The sequence below is a fragment of the Nycticebus coucang genome, chromosome 10 (assembly GCF_027406575.1).
Source record: "Nycticebus coucang isolate mNycCou1 chromosome 10, mNycCou1.pri, whole genome shotgun sequence".
Taxonomy (NCBI): Eukaryota; Metazoa; Chordata; class Mammalia; order Primates; family Lorisidae; genus Nycticebus; species Nycticebus coucang.
Window position 1 is genome coordinate 104,199,923 of NC_069789.1, and position 18,510 is coordinate 104,218,432.

At 50.2% G+C, this 18,510-nt stretch overlaps 2 protein-coding genes across 10 annotated transcripts in view; one reads left to right on the forward strand and one right to left on the reverse strand.

Moving 5' to 3' along the window:
* The window catches only part of LOC128596231 (G patch domain-containing protein 4), a 138,863-nt gene that overhangs the window by 111,550 nt on the left and 8,803 nt on the right, over window positions 1-18,510 (forward strand). For 2 of the 4 annotated variants that reach the window (XM_053605826.1, XM_053605827.1), the window contains exon 1: window positions 17,933-18,379. The exons of the other annotated variants lie outside the window; for them this stretch is intronic. The gene's annotated coding sequence lies outside the window, so the exon portion shown is untranslated. Of the gene's footprint in view, window positions 1-17,932; window positions 18,380-18,510 lie in introns of those variants that run through there. 4 annotated transcript variants of the gene reach the window in all.
* HAPLN2 (hyaluronan and proteoglycan link protein 2) lies at window positions 410-8,722 on the reverse strand. Of its 6 annotated transcripts, none has more exons than XM_053605841.1 (8): window positions 8,579-8,722; window positions 7,979-8,037; window positions 3,919-4,020; window positions 2,573-2,704; window positions 2,044-2,397; window positions 1,790-1,906; window positions 1,503-1,685; window positions 410-1,220 (listed from the first exon to the last, which is right to left on the reverse strand). In XM_053605841.1, exons 4-8 carry the CDS (start codon window positions 2,658-2,660, stop codon window positions 940-942), a joined length of 1,023 nt encoding a protein of 340 aa, XP_053461816.1. In that variant the 5' UTR covers window positions 2,661-2,704; window positions 3,919-4,020; window positions 7,979-8,037; window positions 8,579-8,722; the 3' UTR covers window positions 410-939. The 6 variants fall into 6 exon arrangements, with proteins under 6 accessions (XP_053461816.1, XP_053461818.1, XP_053461817.1 ...); XM_053605843.1 differs by having other exon boundaries at window positions 7,979-8,040; window positions 8,579-8,685; XM_053605842.1 differs by lacking the exon at window positions 3,919-4,020 and having other exon boundaries at window positions 7,938-8,037.

Genomic DNA, 18,510 nt, shown 5'->3' on the forward strand with positions numbered 1-18,510 from the left:
GCTTGTGGGAGGCCAGCATTACACAAACACATTTTGAAATAGGTTTAGCTCCATCTTATACCATAGAACTTCCATATTTTGACCACCTCCCCACACTGACCACCTCCTTAGTTGACCTAATGTTCATAGACCAGACATGCACCATGTGTATGCGTCAGTACAGTAGGCCTAGTTCCTTATGTTAACCACCTCAGTTTGTTCCAGTCCCTTGAGTGGTCAACCTACAGAGGTATTTGCTCTTTGCAGCCAGGGTGTGTCTGGGGGGTGCGGAGCGTTCTCTGCCGTTGTGTTTCCCTCCTTCTTCTGCGAGTCATCGAGGTGAGTGTGCGGCGCCCCCGCGTGGCACTTAGCGCAATAGCAGCCTGAATCCTCAGGAGCGAGTCCCTGAGACAGCCCATGAAGTCCCCGAGTCTCCGTGGCGTCATAGGTCCCAGCAACCTCGCCGTCCCCACAACGCCCGGTCTTTCGTGCAGCTGGTGCGTTGGGTCCTGGGTCCGACCGACACACACACACACCTACCTGGGTCCGACCGACACACACACACACACAACCTCGCCGCCCCACACTGCCCGGTCTTCCGTGCAACTGGTGCGTTGCGTCCTGTGTCTGACACACGCACACACACACGCCCTCCTCGCAGTGTCTTCAGCTCCGCCCAGCACAGATGGCCTGGGGTTATTTTATTGCTGTATCCAGAGATCAGGGAATGCCCGGTGCGCCTCTCCCGCCCTCATCGGGGGCTGCGTCCTCTACGAAGGCACGAGGATCCGCGGGCTCGAGGATAACGTTCGAGCCCCGCCGCCCGGCCTGCCGGGGTCCGTGGCCGGCAGCCCTGGCTGAAAAGGCAGGTCTGGAGGGGCTGTCCGTCGTCTGGCGGAGGCTCGCAGGAGAGGTGCGGCGAGAGACCCGTCGCGCGCACCGGGGATGCGGTGGCTCCTCCTACTCGGCGTAGCAGTAGGTCCCGTAAGCCGCCAGCTGGGGCCTGGGGAAGCCGAAGCTGCGCACCCCGGGGTCGGGGAGGCCCCCACAGCGCGGCCGCGGCGTGGTGATGGGGAAGCGCACGCTGCCGTCCGCCAGCCAGCCGCCGTCGCACTGGTCCATCCCCGAGAACTTCCAGGCGGCGTAGAGGTGCCCGACCTTGGCCACTACTGCCCCGCGCCGCCGACACGCCGCGTGGGCTTCGGACAGGGTCAGCCTCCCGGGCACGAAGAACACTTGCCCTGGGGACCAGAACAGGTCACCGGCGACCGAAAGCGGGGACGGAGGGTATCGCGGGAGTTCAGACGCCCGCGCCATGAAGGCAAGGAGAGGGCTGGGGCAGGGCGGGCCTAGCTCGGGTAAGGGTGGGAGAGAGGGCAGCGGGGTGCAGGTGCGGTGTCCAGAGGAGGGCCGGAGCCGGGTGGGCCGGCGGAGGGGACGGCGCCTGGGAGAGGTCCCGCGCCCTCCGAATTCCGTTTTCCTCCCGCCCCGAGTCCCAGCCCGGCGGCGTCTCTGCCCCTCACCTGCCAACGCCGAGGTGAAGCAGAAGGCGTCGTAGCGGTCGCGCTTCGGGTCGCGGGGCCCGTAGCTGCGGATCCCGGGCCGCCCCGGGCCGCCGCACGGAGCGCGGGCTGTGAGCACCGGGTAGCGCACCGAGCCCTCGAGCAGCCAGCCCGCGTTACACCAGTCCAGCCCCTCGGTCCACGCTGTGGGAGACGGAGGGGCCAGGTGAGAAACGCCCCGAGCAGCCCAGACCCCGCGCGGTTCGCGTTTCGGGAGGGCGTAGGCCGTTCGGGATCGGGCCGCTCACCCTGGTACAGCTGGGCGTAGGTGGCCAGGCGTCCGTCCTGCTCCTCGCACGCCCGCTTCGCCTCGTAGTAATTGAACTGGTACCGGCCCCGGTCGGGCTGGTACGGAAACACCACACCTGTGGGCGGAGAGGCTGGGCAGGACAGCACGGCCAGCACGGAGGGGGGATGGGGGCTGCGAGGACCCCGGGAGAGGCGCCCTCCTACCCCGCTCCACACACACAGCCAGAGAGGGGCGGGAGCGGAAGGGCCTCACCCTCAAGGCGTAGGGTCAGCGCCACGCTCTCGTCCTCGATGCCGTTGATGAGCTCGCAGCGGTACCGGCCCTCATCTTCCAGGCGCACGTCCGCGATGACCAGGGAGGCGTCTAGCCGATGTCCCCTACGCATCCTGGCGCGCCCCCCCAGGGGCCCATAGCCCCGTGCTTGCAGTCCGTTGGTGATGAGGATTAGCGTTTCCCGGAGCTCCCCCGGCTCCACTTTGCTCCAGCGCACCTTGTAGCTGGGAGGCGAGGTGCCCAGGACGCAGGGCAGCGTGGCCGTAGCCCCACGACGAGAGTGAATGACCTCGTGGATGGGGGGCAGGAGGTAGTGGGGACCCGGGTGGGATGCTGGGCAGAGGGGGCCACAGTGGCAGGAATCCCCTGATCCTCAATGCCCCAAATGCTTTCCCCAGCGTCCCCCAACCCTCTCCTCAGCAGTGATTCACTCTTTGGGTACTTCCAGCAGGTGCCCTTTTCACTTTCCCCCAGATTCCTAAGTCTCTGGCCTCCTTTCCCATCTTACCTGGGTCTCCCTGGGCGCTGTGGAAGAAGGTGAAGGCCCAAGAGAGAAGGAAGCGGCGGAGTGTGGGGAGGACAAGCCCACACGGCATGATGGGGAGTCGGCCCAGTACTGTCTGCAGGGTGCTCCTTAGTGCTGCAAATGGGGGGCAAAGAGCGGGATGGAGTGAATTCTCACCAGGGATCCCCAGTGGGGACTGTCCAGCTGGAAGCCATGGGGGCAAAAACAGGAGCTAGTGACAAAAGGAAGGCAATGGAGGAGGCAATAACAACCCCTCCCCACTCTGTTATCCCCAGTCAACAGGTACTGAGGGAGCCTGTCCTGTGTCTGCCCCTGTCATCACAGGGACTGTTTCCCAAGCTTCCATCTGGATGGCAGCGCGGGTCTCTGTCCTCTCCTAGCACAGTCAGTGTAAAAATGGTGAACCCCCCCAATTTCCCTGAGGACAAAATCCAATCTCCTAGCCATTGCTTCTAGGACTGTCATTCAGCTGCCCCTGTACCTCCAGCACCCCCTACCCTGCCCCTCACACTCCTGCTTTCAGCACTGTGCTGTGACATTTTTTTTTTTTTTTTTGAGACAGAATCTCACTCGCCCTTGGTAGAGTGCCATAGCATCACAGCTCACGGCAACCTCCAGTTCTTGAGCTTAGGTGATTCTCTTGCCTTACCCTCAAGTAGCTGGGACTACAGGCACCCACCACAACGCCAGGCTATTTTTTGTTACAGTTGTCATTGTTTACCTGGCCTGGGCTGGGTTTGAACCTGCAATCGTTGGTGTATGTGGCTGGCACTGTAGCCACGGTGCTACAGGACATTCTAAGCTCCTGACAGTTTCCTAAACAGTCTAAGTTGGAGTTCTCTTTCTGTTTCCAGGCATTGGATTGGGCTGCAGCTCCTTTGGAAGACCTTTCTGGTTCCCCAGTTTGCCACACAATGATGCGTTGAGAGCTACTGGACTGCACTGGGACGTTTTATTAGAAGTACTTTTGTTTGCACCTAAACCCACTCTTCCAGTTTGAAAGTGATGCATTGGCATGTGTAGACCATATCAATGAGATTTTCCAGAAAAGCGTAATTAAAAAGCATTAACTGAGTTGTACGAGGTTCTGAGTGTAAGAGGTGCCACTACCATGATCAGGACAATCCCCAAGGCCAAGGGCAAGACCTGGAGGCAGAAGTTCAGTTACAATGTCGACTGAAAGCATCTGAACCCAAATGTTCAATGGAGGAAGGTGCTGCAGATGGAGTCCTCACATGTAAGACATGCTTGGGACCATGCTACATTGGTGCAGCAGACCCTGGCCCAGATAGGGTTGGCTATGGACCACAGCAAGGTGTTGTCCTTACCTAAGAGAAAGGTGAAGGCCCTGGAGGTGGATGTAGAGGAGAGGCCTAAGGAGCTTGTGCTGAAGCCTTATGTGCTGAATGACCTGGAGGCAGAAGCCAGCCCTCCAGAAAAGAAAAGAAATACCTTGTCTCTGGTGTCACTGACTACATAAGCTACATGGTACAGAACCAGGGGGAGGACCATAAGGCTATGGCCTGAGATGAGAAGAATTACTATTAAGATACCCCGAAACAGATTCAGAATAAGATCAACATCTATAAATGTTTTTCCCAGTGGAGTGGCAAGCCTTCATTCGTTCTTTGCAGAAGGATAAGATGGAGGTTGAGTGACTGGTTTACATTACACCTGGCCCAGGCAGAGCCTCCTGCAGGACCAGTGAAGCTGGAGCCAAGGCTTAAAGCAGGAAGGGGTGTGTACTTTCAAAGGGGCTAGCCAAAGCCCAAGGAATCAGGTTACATAAACATACATTCCCCCCTTTGTAGAAGGGACTGTCTCAGAGATTCCAATTTATATTCTTCTGGGGGTTCATGGAAAAGCTAGAACCTGCTATTTTCAGAGTGGTTATTTTGTTTAAATATATTCATAATAAATCAAATATATCTTTTTTAAAAACATAAACTATAATGTTATTTTTGAACATGATTTCAAATGCAATTGTCTATTGTGGTACAGTTGTTGATTTTCCCCCTTATTGTATCATTCTCACCACTTTTTTTTTTTTTTTTTGCAGTTTTTGGCAGGGGCTGGGTTTGAACCCGCCACCTCCGGCATATGGGGCCAGTGTCCTACGCCTTTGAGCCACAGGAGCTGCCCCTTATCACTTTTTTTTGTTTGTTTAAAATCTTTTGACTGAGTGGACTGAGAACCCCTTGACTTTTTTTTTTTTTTTGTTAAATCATAGCTGTGTACATTAGTGCAATCAAGGGGTACAATGTTTAACTTTGTTTTATTCACTTTCCAAATCTGGCTCCTCTGCTTCCTAACAGCATGACTTTGAACAAGTTACTTAGCCCCTATCTGCCTCAGTGTCCTCATCAGTAAAACTGGAGAATAGGCTCGGCAACCGTAGCTCAGTGGTGAGGGTGCCAGCCACACACACTGAGGCTGACGGGTTCGAACTTGGCCAGGGCCTGCTAAACAACAATGATAACTGCAACAACAAAAATAAAAATAGCCGGGTGTTGTGGCAGGCGCCTGTAGTCCCAGCTACTTGGGAGGCTGAGGCAAGAGAATCACTTAAGCCCAGAAATTTGAGATGTACTTTGAGCTGTTATGCTACAGTACTCTACCAAGGGAGACATGAGACTCTGTCTTATTTTGAGACTCTCTCAAAAATAAATAAAATAAAAATGGAGAATAACAACACGCTTATTTTACTGAGCAGCTGTGAGGAGCAGATGAATGTGTAAAAGACGTGAAGTAGAGGCCAGGTGCGATGGCTCATGCCTATGATCTCAGGACTTTGGAAGGCTGAGGTGGGTGGATTGCCTGAGCTCAGGAGTTTGAGACCAGCCTGAGGAAGAGTGAGAACCCTTCTCTAAAAATAGCCAGACATTGTGGCAGACACCTGTAGTCCCAGCTACTTATGAGGCTGATGCAAGAGGATCACTTGAGCCTGGGAGTTTGAGGTGGTTGTGAGCTACGATGCCATAGCACTCTACCACTCTACCAAGGGTGACAAAGTGAGAACCTATCTCAAACCAGTAATCATCATAATAATAATAGGGCGGCGCCTGTAGCTCAGTGGGTAGGGCGCCAGCCACATACACCAAAGCTGGTGGGTTCGAGCCCAGCCCAGGACTGCTAAACAACAGTTCTTGACAACTGCAACGAAAAATATAGGCGTTGTGGCAGGCGGTGCCTGTAGTCCCAGCTACTTGGAGGCTGAGTCAAGAGAATCTCTTAAGTCCAAGAATCTGAGGTTTGCTGTGAGCTGTGACACCACAGCACTCTACCAAGGGTGACATAGTGAAACTCTGTCTCAAAAATAATAATAATTTTAAATTGATTTGAAATATAGTCTGATACATCGTAATTGTGTTGTGTTAGCTGTTACTTCCAGTTTCCAGCAGTTTCTTGCACAAGGTTGGTGTTAAATAAATGTGTGTGTTTTAATGAATGAGCTCACATTATGGACTTCTAGGAAGAAGAAATGGGGCACGAGGAGAGGGAGGAAAGACCTTGAAGTGCAGCCTGAAATGTAAAGTGCTGAGCTCCCTCTTCCTGCAAATGAGGACCAAAGGCCAGCTTGCAGCTGGAGAAACAGGTCAGGCACAGAAAGAACTTCCCAGTGGTTAAAAGTGGAAGTATATGGGACAGGGACAAGAGCAAGAGAACTACTTTTCCTTTACGGAACTTAGTCAATAAGAGTAATTATGGGGGGCGGCGCCTGTGGCTCAGTTGGTAAGGCGCCAGCCCCATATACCGAGGGCGGCGGGTTCAAACCCGGCCCCGGCTGAACTGCAACCAAAAAATAGCCAGGCGTTGTGGCGGGCGCCTGTAGTCCCAGCTACTCGGGAGGCTGAGGCAAGAGAATCACTTAAGCCCTGGAGTTGGAGGTTGCTGTGAGCTGTGTGAGGCCACGGCACTCTACCGAGGGCCATAAAGTGAGACTCTGTCTCTACAAAAAAAAAAAAAGAGTAATTATGGGAACTGAGATAGATTCAAAGAGGAACAATAATGCTAGCTAGCAATTTTTTTTTTTTCGAGACAGAGTCTATGTTGCCCTTGGTAGAGTGCGGTGGTGTCACAGCTCACAGCAACCTCCAACTCTTGGGCTTAAGCAATTCTCTTGTCTCAACCTCCCAAGTAGCTGGGACTACAGGCACCCACCAAAATGCCCAGCTATTTTTTGTTGCAGTTGTTATTGCTGTTTAACAGGCCTGGGCCAGTTTTGAGCCCGCCAGCCCCATGTGTGCGGCTGGCACTATAACCACTGTGCTTCGGGCACCAAGCCTATAGCTAGCAATTTATTTTACTTTGAGTTGATGAATGTTTTTTCCCTTTGTTGTTTTTGAGATAGTCTTTACTCTGTCACCCTGGGTAGAGTGCCATGGCATCAGCCTACCTCACAGCAACCTCAAACTCCTGGGCTCAAGCAATCCTCCTGCTTCAGCCTCCTTGCGTATCTCGGACTATAGGTGCCCGCCATAACACCCAGCTAGTTTTTCAATTTTTAGTAGAGATAGGGTCTCATTCTTGCTCAGGCTGGTCTCAAACTCCTGAGCTCAAGGGATCCTCCCATCTTGGCCTCCCAGAGTGATAGGATTAAGGGGTGGGCCACAGAGCCTGGCCTGAGTTGCTGTTTTTTGTTTTGTTTTGTTTTTTAGAGACAGATTCTCATTCTATGGCCCTTGGTAGAGTGCCCTTGGGTCACACCTCACAGCAATCTCCAACTCCTGGGCTTAGGCCATTCTCCTGCCTCAGGCTCCTTAGTAGCTGCAAGTACAGGAGCCCGCCACAACGCCCAGCTGTTTTTTTTTTTTTTTGTTGTTGTTGTTGTTGTAGAGACAGTGTCTCACTCTACGCCCTCGATAGAGTGCCATGGCATCACCTCTCACAGCAACCTTCAGCTCTTGGGCTTAGGTGATTCTCTTGCCTCAGCCTTCTGAGTAGCTGGGACTACAGGAGCCCACCACAATGCCTGGCTATTTTTTGTTGCAGTTTGGCTAGGGCTGGGTTTGAACCTGCCACCCTCGGTATATGGGGCTGGCGCCCTACCCATTGAGCCACAGGCACCGCCCTGAATTGCTGTTTTAAAGCATGACATGTTTAAAATTTATTTTAGGCACTATTCTAGGCACTTTACTTGCATATATACTTTTATTTTTACTCCTAGCAATCCTGTAGCTAGGTAGCAACTATCACAAATCTCACTTTACCCATGTTGAAAATAAGGTGCACACATCTTAGGAAATGAGTCACACCATAGTAAGAGGAAGGCTTTGCTGGGATTTAAATCCAGACTGACAGTGATATTTTGTATTTCAAATCAGGTGCACATGCCTCATCTTCATACCTTTGCAGAAAATGGGAGTAGTCAGCAGCACCAATGCCTACCTCTGAGAAGCTGATCTCTTCACACAGCTGGAGGGAGCAGTGCTTAGCAGCTTTTTGTCCTGCTTGAGGGAGAGATTCCGGATGAGGGTGTTACCTGGCTCCTGTGATTTCCAAGAACCTTGGACTTGAGCACCTGATTAACACAGTTGCTCCCTTTGCACCTTTCAGGATAGGCTGCTTCTGCTCTGTACTCAAAGAAACAGCTGCAGTGCCAAGAACTCTCCCCCATCCATCAGTCCACCAAGCCAGGCTAAGTGACCAGTGCTGAGCCCCAGGACTGTATCTGTGGAGCTTGCTGTTTTGGGACCAGGGGAAGATACTGGGCTTGAGAAAAAGGATGGGAACTCCCCTTCACGTGGACTAAAGGAAGAAACCCAGGAATGAGTACCTGGAAGAGTGCAGAAAGTGGGGTGCTGTTGGACCCGGGTAGAGTATATTGGCTGGTAGATATGAAGGTTTTGATTGATGGGAATGGGAATGAGTTCTGGATATGGTTCAAAGATCCATAACAGTCAAGCTCCATGTTTCTATATGGCTCTCTCTAAAAAGCACCCCCCCCCGCCCCCCCACACACACACACCCACACACCAGAGTCCTCACCTCTGCCCTCCGGTGCCTGGTTGTGCATTGCCTTTGGAAAGAGACTCTCAAGGTGGCAACCAGACTTCCCGGTCTTCCAGTTGCTTCAAGAACCCAACCCCTTCTGTACAGCCACTCTTGTCTGTCCTTTCCTTCTCTGTCCCTACCCCATCGGAAGCACAATTTCCCATTGTCTCTGTCTTTCCTCTATTGTTGAATAACAGGGCCCCTTTCTTCATCCTGTGGGTAATGGCAATGAAATGTCAACAGCTGGGGATGTGGGATGCGGGACAGGCTGGCACATACCACCGGAAAAAGGGCCTGGGTGTAGGGTGGGTTCAGAATAGAAAATGACATCCCCAAGAAGAGAAGGGATGAGAGAGAGAGAACGGATGGTGAGAAGGTTGAAATGAGGTCTCTCTCAACACTCCAACAGGAAGGCTCTAAGGAGATGCCGTCTGAAGCAGGGGATGGCTTGGCTCCATGGAGAGCAGTGACAGTGGCTAGTGTTGCAATAGGAGAAATGGAAATTAGACAGTGAGGGTGATTTCTCTGTCCCTGAGAAGGAACATGGGAATTCCTGGGGGTGGAGGCACTTTGGAAATCTCCCCACCAAAAGAGATCATCTTATTTGTTCTCTAATTTTCCACCTCTTCCTTCAACACATGGTTAAAATTAAAGTTCTCAGGAAAAAAGTTTTGTTTTGTTTTGTTTTAGATGCTGCGGCATCATACCTTACAGAAACCTCAAGCTCTGGGGCTCCACCGATCCTCCTGTCTCAGCCTCCTGAGTAGCTGGGACTACAGGCACCAGGCATGCCTAGCTAATTTTTCTATTTTTAGTAGAGACAGGGTCTTGCTTTTGTTCAAACTGGTGTCAAACTCCTGAGCTTAAGGGATCCTCCTTGTTTCGGCCTCTCAGAGTGCTAGGACTACCTACAGGTGTGAGACACTGTGTCTGGCCAGGAAAGGTATTTTTAATCTACCTTTGTGGAAATTCACTTTCTCTAAAGCTTCTCTTTTTAGGAAGTTGTGTAAACTCCAGCTGTTTTTTTTTTTTAACTTTTCTATTGAGGTATAATTTATATACCAAACAAGTGCATAACACGTAAACAGGCAATTCCTCCCCACCCCAAGATCAAGATATAAGACACTTCCAATAGTTCAGAATTGGCCCAATTCTTTTTTGTTTGGTATCAATGCAGAGGGAAGGCTCCTGTGACCTGCCCTGAAATAGCCATTTAGAAATATTTAGAGCTTTACATTGTTAGCCTTCTTTTCTCTCTGCTGAGCAGCCCCACGGCAGTAGCTTCCCATTACCAAAAGCACACACTTTCAGAACTGGAGGAGACCTCAGGACACTGAGCTTCCTCATTTATCAGATGAAGAGGATATGGAGAGGAAGATGACTTGCCCCAAATCACACACAGTATAGCTGTTGAGTCAAGTGTAAAAGTTTCTGCTTTTTCACTGTCTTGGCTCTCTAAGTCAGACAAGCTCCACGTTTTCACCTGGGCCACACCTAATGACAAGGAGCCACCCCAACTGTTCTTTTGGGGGATCTGACTGTCTTTTCCCTGTCCACTTTACCCTGTTCCTAGGCCCTTCCTGCCTCCTCCTAGGACTGTCTCTCTCAAGAGGAGACAAATAGCTCCCTGTCTCCTCGGACAGGACACCCTGATCCAGTGCAACTGACTGGCTTCCTCCCAACTCAGACAAACAGAGGGAGGCATAGATATAGATGCTCCATGCTTGGCTGTGACCTCCATTCTCAGGCTCGCTCTGTAGAGCACCCCTCTCCCCAAATCACTTCTCAACTACAGTTGAGAAGTCTCTGGTATGTAAATCCATAGAAGGCTGATGGGGAGAAAGGCTTAGAACTATTTGATAAATGCAAAATAAAAAAAAAAAGTCCTTTGGGGCGGCACCTGTGGCTCAGTCGGTAAGGCACCAGCCCCATATACCGAGGGTGGCGGGTTCAAACCCGGCCCTGGCTGAACTGCAACCAAAAATTAGCCGGGTGTTGTGGCGGGCGCCTGTAGTCCCAGCTACTCGGGAGGCTGAGGCAAGACAATCGCTTAATCCCAGGAGTTGGAGGTTGCTGTGAGCTGTATGATGCCATGGCACTCTACCGAGGGATGAGTAGCCAAACTGTGTTTCATTTGTTCTGGGTCACTTTCATTCTCACTCTTCCCCCAACACACTAGGAAACAGGAATGGGTAAGACTGCGCATACTTGAGTTAGTGTCTCTTCACCGATCAGCATCCTCTGAGCAGAGGCCACTGACACACCCACTACCTACTGACCAGATGAGGTGGAATAATCCAGGAGGAGCACAGAGTCCTGACATTTTATTTCCACCTGCTTGGAGGCCAATTTTCTTGAGCCCTGGTGATGGCAAACACAGTCCCAGCTCACTACTAGGATTGCTGCATGAATGACTGGAAGGGCCGCAAGACGGCGCTTTGCGGTGGGGGGGTGTTAGGTGGGAGTGGGAGGGCCTCCCTCTCCTTCTGATAAAGTTTGCGGTCACACAGCTCTTTCCACTGCACAGTCCCTCAGCAGATGCTGCATGACAGCTTCACACTCTTCCCTCTTTTTTTTTTTTTTTTGAGACAGAGTCTCACTATGTCACCCTCAGTAGAATGCTGTGACATCACAGCTCACAGCAACCTCCAACTCTTGGGCTTAAACGATTCCCTTACCTCAGCCTCCCAAGTAGCTGGGACTACAGGTGCTTGTCACAATGCCCAGCTATTTTTTGATTGTAGTTGTCATTGTTGTTTGGCAGGCCTGGGCTGGGTTCAAACCCACCAGCTCCCGTATATGTGGCTGGCGCCCTAGCTGCTGAGCTACAGGCGCCAGGTCAACTCCTCCCTCTTTGGACTCTCATGTTTCTCCTCCTCTCTGAAAGCTCCTAGGTCATGCTTTTTTTTGGTCCAGGTTTAGGCTTTTTGTGTGGCTGGACCCTGGCTAGACTGCAGGATGACATGGGGAGTGAGCCTGCAAAAGTCATCCCTGAGGAAAGACAGATTTTACACTCAGGAGGGCTCACTGTAGCTGAACAGGCTTGTGCTGTGGACAGAGTTAAGGGGGAAAGGGGGAAAGAGAGATGGGTCTGTGCCCTTAGGGGAGCTGCCAATCTGGGGGGCATGAAGCCACATGGGCTCATAGGAGGAACACTAACTAGACTGTAAAGCAGAAGTCCTGTCCCAGCTGGATGCTAACTTCCTGTGAGATTCTGCGCCAACCTCCTGGAACTTCAGTCTCGTGAAGTTTTTTTTTGTTGTTGCAGTTTTTGGCTGGGGCTGGGTTTGAACCCACCACCTCTGGAATATGGGGCTGGCGCCCTACTCCTTTGAGCCACAGGCGCTGCCCAGTCTTGCCAAGTACTAAGTATCACACCTACCCTGTAGGACCGGTTGGTGCAAAGGTAATGGAACAGCATTCTACAAAGTGAAAAGTGTTCTGTGGGCTCAGCGTCTGTGGTTCAAGCAGCTAAGGCGCCAGTCACATACACCTGAGCTGGCGGGTTCGAATCCAGCCTGGGCCACCAAACAACAATGATGGCTGCAACCAAAAAATAGACGGGCATTGCGGCGAGCACCTGTAGTCCCAGCTACTTGGGAGGCAGAGGCAGGAGAATCGCTTGAGCCTAAGAGTTGGAGGTTGCTGTGAGCTGTGATACTATGGCACTCTACCCAGGGCAACATAGTGAAACTGTCTCAAAAAAAAAGGAACTTTCTGGTGGCACCCGTGGCTCAGTGGGTAGAGTGCCAGCCCCATATTCCAAGAGTGGCGGGTCCGAACCCAGCCCTGGCCAAACTGCAACAAAAAATAGCCTGGCGTTGTGGTGAGCGCCTGTAGTCCCAGCTACTTGGGAGGCGGAGGCAAGAGAACCGCATAAGCCCAGGAGTTGGAGGTTGCTGTGAGCTGGAGACTCTGTCTCTTAAAAAAAAAAAAAAAAAAAGGGGCGGTGCCTGTGGGTCAGTGAGTAGGGCGCCGGTCCCATATGCAGAGGGTGGCGGGTTCAAACCCAGCCCCCACCAAACTGCAACCAAAAAATAGCCAGGTGTTGTGGTGGGCGTCTGTAGTCCCAGCTGCTCGGGAGGCTGAGGTAAGAGAATCATGTAAGCCCAAGAGTTAGAGGTTGCTGTGAGCCGTGTGAGGCCATGGCACTCTACCCGAGGGCGGTACAATGACACTGTCTCTACCAAAAAAAAAAACTTTCAACGTTTTCTTGTCCATCTTTCCAATTTTTCAAGGCACTCATATATATTTGTCCATTACATGTATAAGTGTTTTTAGTTGTGATTTAAATGGTAACACATAATAAGCAGAGAGCTAGGAGCTGAGGCCCTACACACTGTCACGGGGGAGGACGCTCAGAGCCAGAGGTGCCAGAGCAGAGACACAAAGCTCCCGCCATGCCCCTCCGACCCCTGCCATTTCTGTGTTTGGCTAAGCTCTATTTAGGTTGGAGGAAGTCCCAACTTCTCAACCCATTTTTCTTCATGTTTGGGACAGCAGTGCCAAGAAGATGAAGCAGCTGGGATTCCTTGTGTTTTCCTCACCATCCTTCTTTCCACTTCCACTCCCACCAGGGTTGGTATCTTTTATACTGCCCCTTCCAGAATTTTTCCGCAGCATTTTAGCTGATGTGTCTGGAAATAGCTCATAAAATATATTAAACAGCAACCCAAACGAGTGTGTCTGCTACCTGAAATCTGCACACGCTAGGACAACTCTAGAAATGCAGCAAGAACTACAAAGGAAAAAGGGCCCTGCTCCCCAGCTCTCTTCCTGTCATCCAATCACCCAAACTGAGATCAGCATTTACACACTGGAGGTTTCAAGCCCCTTAAAGGAGACAGTGAGGCCAGAGGAAGGCAGAGGCAATGACCAGAGACAGGAATGCAGTTCTCAGAGACAGGTCTTTTTTTTTTTTTTTTTTTTGTAGAGACAGAATCTCACTTTATGGCCCTCGGTAGAGTGCCGTGGCCTCACACAGCTCACAGCAACCTCCAACTCCTGGGCTTAAGCCATTCTCTTGCCTCAGCCTCCCGAGTAGCTGGGAGTACAGGAGCCCGCTACAACGCCCAGCTATTTTTTTGGTTGCAGTTTGGCCGGGGCCGGGTTTGAACCCGCTACCCTCGGTATATGGGGCCGGTGCCTTACCGACTGAGCCACAGAAAATATCACGAGCCTAAGAAAACTCCTGTGAGGTTGTGGCGGCGCCTGTAGCTCAAGCGGCTAAGGTGCCAGCCACATACACTGGACCTGACCCCTCAGAGACTGGTCTTAACCCAGATGGTAGGGAGCCATGCCCAGCGGCAGATGGCAATGACGCTTCCAGAGAAATGACTGTTTGTTCAGCTGAAACCCCACTAGAGGGCATCGGAGAACAGCGATCCCAATATTAAGAACGGGTCTTCCGCGGTCCGGTTACTCACCTGCAAACAGGGACAACAATATATATGGGATTATGGCAAGAAGCAAATATGGCAATGTTTGTGAAAATGATATTTTAACTATAAACCATTGTTTGAAAATGATTAGTAAAGTCTGTATGCAAGGGATTGTAATATTTTTATCATCATGAACTTCAAATGGTTAATGAGTAGGAAAACTAGAACCTGCCCCAAGGCTAAGGATTAGAAAATATCACGAGCCTAAGAAAACTCCTGTGAGGTTGTGGCGGCGCCTGTAGCTCAAGCGGCTAAGGTGCCAGCCACATACACTGGAGCTGCTGGGTTTGAATCTGGCCTGGGACTGCCAAACAATGACAACTACAACCAAAAAATGGCGGCATTGTGGTGGGTGCCTATAATCCCAGCTACTGGAGAGGCTGAGGCAAGAGAATTGCTTAAGCCCAGGAGTTTGAGGTTGCTGTGAGCAGTGATGCCACAGTGCTCTACCCAGGGTGATAGCTTGAGGTTCTGTCTTAAAAAAAAAAAAAAAAAAAGAAAGAAAGAAAACTCCTGTGAGGTACATCCTTTCTTTTTTTTTCTCAACAGCAAGAACAGTAAATAACATCCTATTATCTTAACATTGCCAGTATTTACCTTTACAAATCCCAAATTATAGTTGCCATTACAAGATATTTTCTCCTCCCCTCAGTCTCAGATTTCACTAGCAGAAAAAAATAACTAAGAAGAAGTGGAAAAGGAAATGGTGTACTAGTTTATGAACCACGGGGATTTGCTGGCATGGTATGGCCTTTATAACAGCGTGCATAGATTTAAATTCAGTGTAGAAAAATAACCCAACACCTTAATTTTTGGAATTTAATTCCACTCCAGACATTTGGAGAGGCACCTAAGAATTGGTAGTCAGTCTCAGGAGCCACACGCACCTATTCCTGAAGGTGTTGCCAGCCATACTGCACCTCACCGCTGCCCCAGATTCTTCAGCACTCAGGGACTCTAATTTGTATCCATTTACTATTTAAAAATTATATTTATTACAAAAGAATATATTAATTGTAGAAAAATTTAAATGCAGGGAAAAGATCTTGTTAAAAAAATTATTCAGGGCGGCGCCTGTGGCTCAGTCAGTAGGGCACTGGCCCCATATACCGAGGGTGGCGGGTTCAAACCCGGCCCTGGCTGCACTGCAACCAAAAAATAGCTGGGCGTTGTGGTGGGCGCCTGTAGTCCCAGCTACTCGGGAGGCTGATGCAAGAGAATCGCTTAAGCCCAGGAGTTGGAGGTTGCTGTGAGCTGTGTGATGCCATGGCACTCTACCGAGGGCCATAAAAGTGAGACTCTGTCTCTACAAAAAAAAAAAAAATTATTCAGTGACACTTGTCAAAGCACCATAAGGAGACTATTCAGGACCATTGTGATAGATATAGGGACCAAGGCAATGGGATTTTGCAGTGGGGGAGAGAATTTGGGCTCAATTTCCAATACACCAAGGGCTGCTGGAATTTGTAACCAAGGACCAGGGTAGGGGTAAGTGGATGAAAATTACTAAGAGGAAACATCAGAGGTAAGGGAGATTTTGGTTAATCCAACCTAACAGGATTCTTCCTGAGGACAGGCTGGGTCACGTGATCAGACATCATCTGGGGAATGGTGATGGATAAGGAACCTGATCAGATATCAAGGGTGATAAAATATCAAGGGTGGGGAGTTCTTGCTACACTGAGTAGAATTCTTTGTGGAGCAAGTGCACAGATGAGACAGATGAGTCTAGGAGAGGCTAAGGAACGTGACTAAAGTTGGGCCAAGCAAATAATGTGTGAGCATAACGAAGAGGAAACACCCATAATCCCTTCCCCTAGCAATGACTTGATAACATGCTTATTTTCTTCCCTTGTTATTTTTGTGTGCCTGTGAATTTTTTAAAGATATAATCCACATTCCATAAAATTCATAATTTAGTGGTTTTAGTCTATTCACAAGATTGTGCATCCATTGCCACTATTTCCAGAACATTTTATCACTCCTAAAAGAAACCCATTAGTAGTCACTCTCTGTTTCCCTCTCCCCACAGCCCCTGGGGAGCAACCAATAGTCTACTTTCTATGCCGATGGATTTGCATAGATGTTGCATATAAATGGAATCATACAGTACGTGGCATTTTGTGTCTGACATTCTTTCAATATAATGGTTTCAAAGTTTATCTATATTGTGTCATGTATCAGTATTTCATTCTTTCTGACATCTAAGTGATAATCCCATTGTGTAGATCTACCCCATTCACCAGTTGATGGACATTTGGGTTGTTTAACTCTTCAGCAGTTATGAATAATGCTTCTATAAACACTCATGTACAGGTTTTTGTATAGACACGTGCTATCATTTTTCCTGGGTATGTCCCTAGGAGGGAGATTGCTGGGTCATACAGTAATTCTACATTTAACTTTTTTTGTTTTTTTGAGGAAGAGTCTCACTCTGTCATCCTGGGTAGAGTGCCATGGCATCATAGCTCACAGCAACCTCAGACTCCTGGGTTGGAGAGACCCTCTTGCCTCAGCCTCCCGAGTAGTTGGGAGGATAGGCATGTGCCACTAGGCCTGGTTAGTTTTTCTACTTTTTGTAGAGATGGGGTCTCGATCTTGCTTAAGCTGGTCTCGAACTTCTGAGCTGAGACAATCCACCTGTCTCAGACTCCCAGAGTGCTAGGATTCCAGGTGTGAGCCACCTGACCCGGCCTACATTTAAATTTTTTTTCTTTTTTTTTTTGAGACAGAGTCTCACTATGTCACCCTGGTAGAGTGCTGTGGCTTACAGCTCACAGCAACCTAAAACTCTTGGGCTTAAGGGATTCTCTTGCCTCAGCCTCCCAAGTAGCTGGAACTACAGGCACCCACCCCAATACCCAGCTATTTTTAGAGACAGTTCTTGCTCTGGCTCAGGCTGCTCTCAAATCTATGAGCTCAGGCAATCCACCCGCCTCCGCCTCCTAAGTAGTGGGATTATAGGCCTGAGCCACCACACCCCACCTTACATAACTTTTTGAGGAACTGCCAAACTGTTTACCAAAGAAGTGGCTCCAGTTGATATTTCCCCCAGCAATGTACACAGTATAAGTATTCTGACACGTCCACATCCTCACCAACACTTGTTATTGTCCCTCTTTTTTATTATAGTTACTCTAGTGGGTGTGAAGTGGTATCTCATTGTGGTTTCCATTTGCATTTCTCTGGTGATCTTTCTTGATCCTGAAAAATGAGTTGTTTGAGGTCACACAATGAGTGGCAGAGTGGGAAAATGACTCAGATCTATCTCTCATTTACAGAACGTTCCTGTTCTGTTGGCTCCAGCTTCTGAGGAACGCCTTTGAAGCATTCTACAGCTCTTCTGCAAACATCTAAAATTACCATAACTAGGAACCAAGATACAACCTATAAAGTATTGTCCCTGCGTAGCATATTTTAAAAGTAAAATTTATCTTATGGAAAAAATGTAATGAATACAGGGCAACTGCTATAAGGCCTTACTGTGAAACAGAGATTTTTCTGGTTGGAAGTTTCTAGCAGCACTAAATGAGAGGTAGGGAGCTGATATGTAGAGACGGAATGGGGTACATTTTTCAGGTTTTAGTTCTTGGGTGGCTCAGTGAAGCCTGGGAGCAACTGGGGGGGCGGGGTATGTGCAGCCCTCCTTGCTTACTTCTTTGCAATATCTTCCCTCCCTCCCGGGCTCAGCAGCCCCTCATGATTACAAGGCAAGTCTAAACTGCCCAGCTCAGCAGGCACCCTGGGATTCTGCATCTCCTCAGGTCCCACTCAAGGTTCCCGACTTTTTCCGGCTGGACCGGGTGCTTCCTGAAACCAAGTTCTTAGCATCCTTGTACCCCCAGTACCAAAGGGACAGGTCCGGGCACACATGGAGAGTCGAAAAGCATTTAATGAGCTTAACCGAAATCCCTAGTCTCTATGCTCTTATAAATAACCCCTCTCGAAGGCTGAATATTCATCCTGGCAAAGTCACGGCACAGGTACCGCCTCACTCTCTTCACCCACGATTTCCTCAGGCCACGCTCGACGCCTGCCTAGAGTTTTCCTTCTTCATATTTGTGCCCCGGACCAGCTCAGTGTGGGACCCAGAGCCGAGAGGGCCAGTTAGGCCTGAAGTCCCCTCAAGGGCTCAAGGCTGCAGGAGGACGCGATGGAACTCTCTTAGAACCTCCGGGAACCGGACACTAGCAACGGGGCCTCCAGTGTTTCTCATGGGAGGACTGTGGTTTTAGGTCCCACGGCGTCTCTATGGTTCTGACAGCCTAGAAGAGCGGAACGGCACTTCCGGGAATATGGCGGCGCACGAGTCCCGTATGGCACGTGTATTAGTGGAGAGGACCCCGCGGTGATGGTAAGGTCCTTTTTCCCTGGATGGTGGCACTGGGAGCCCGAGCTCAGTAGCACGTGTGGGAGCAGCGGAGTATTTTACCCTAGTGGTTGGAATTTGGATCTGAAGAGGGAGGAGGCTGAGGGAAAGGGCAG

Bases quoted from the DNA above. Each gene is read 5' to 3' on its own strand.
- HAPLN2 (XM_053605841.1), bottom strand. From the start codon at position 2,660: ATGCCGTGTGGGCTTGTCCTCCCCACACTCCGCCGCTTCCTTCTCTCT. The intron at 2,398-2,572 runs GTAAGATGGGAA...CCCTCTGCCCAG, and splicing joins CAGCGCCCAGGGAGACCCAG to CATCCCACCCGGGTCCCCAC. The intron at 1,221-1,502 runs GTGAGGGGCAGA...TCTGGTCCCCAG, and splicing joins CTTCACCTCGGCGTTGGCAG to GGCAAGTGTTCTTCGTGCCC.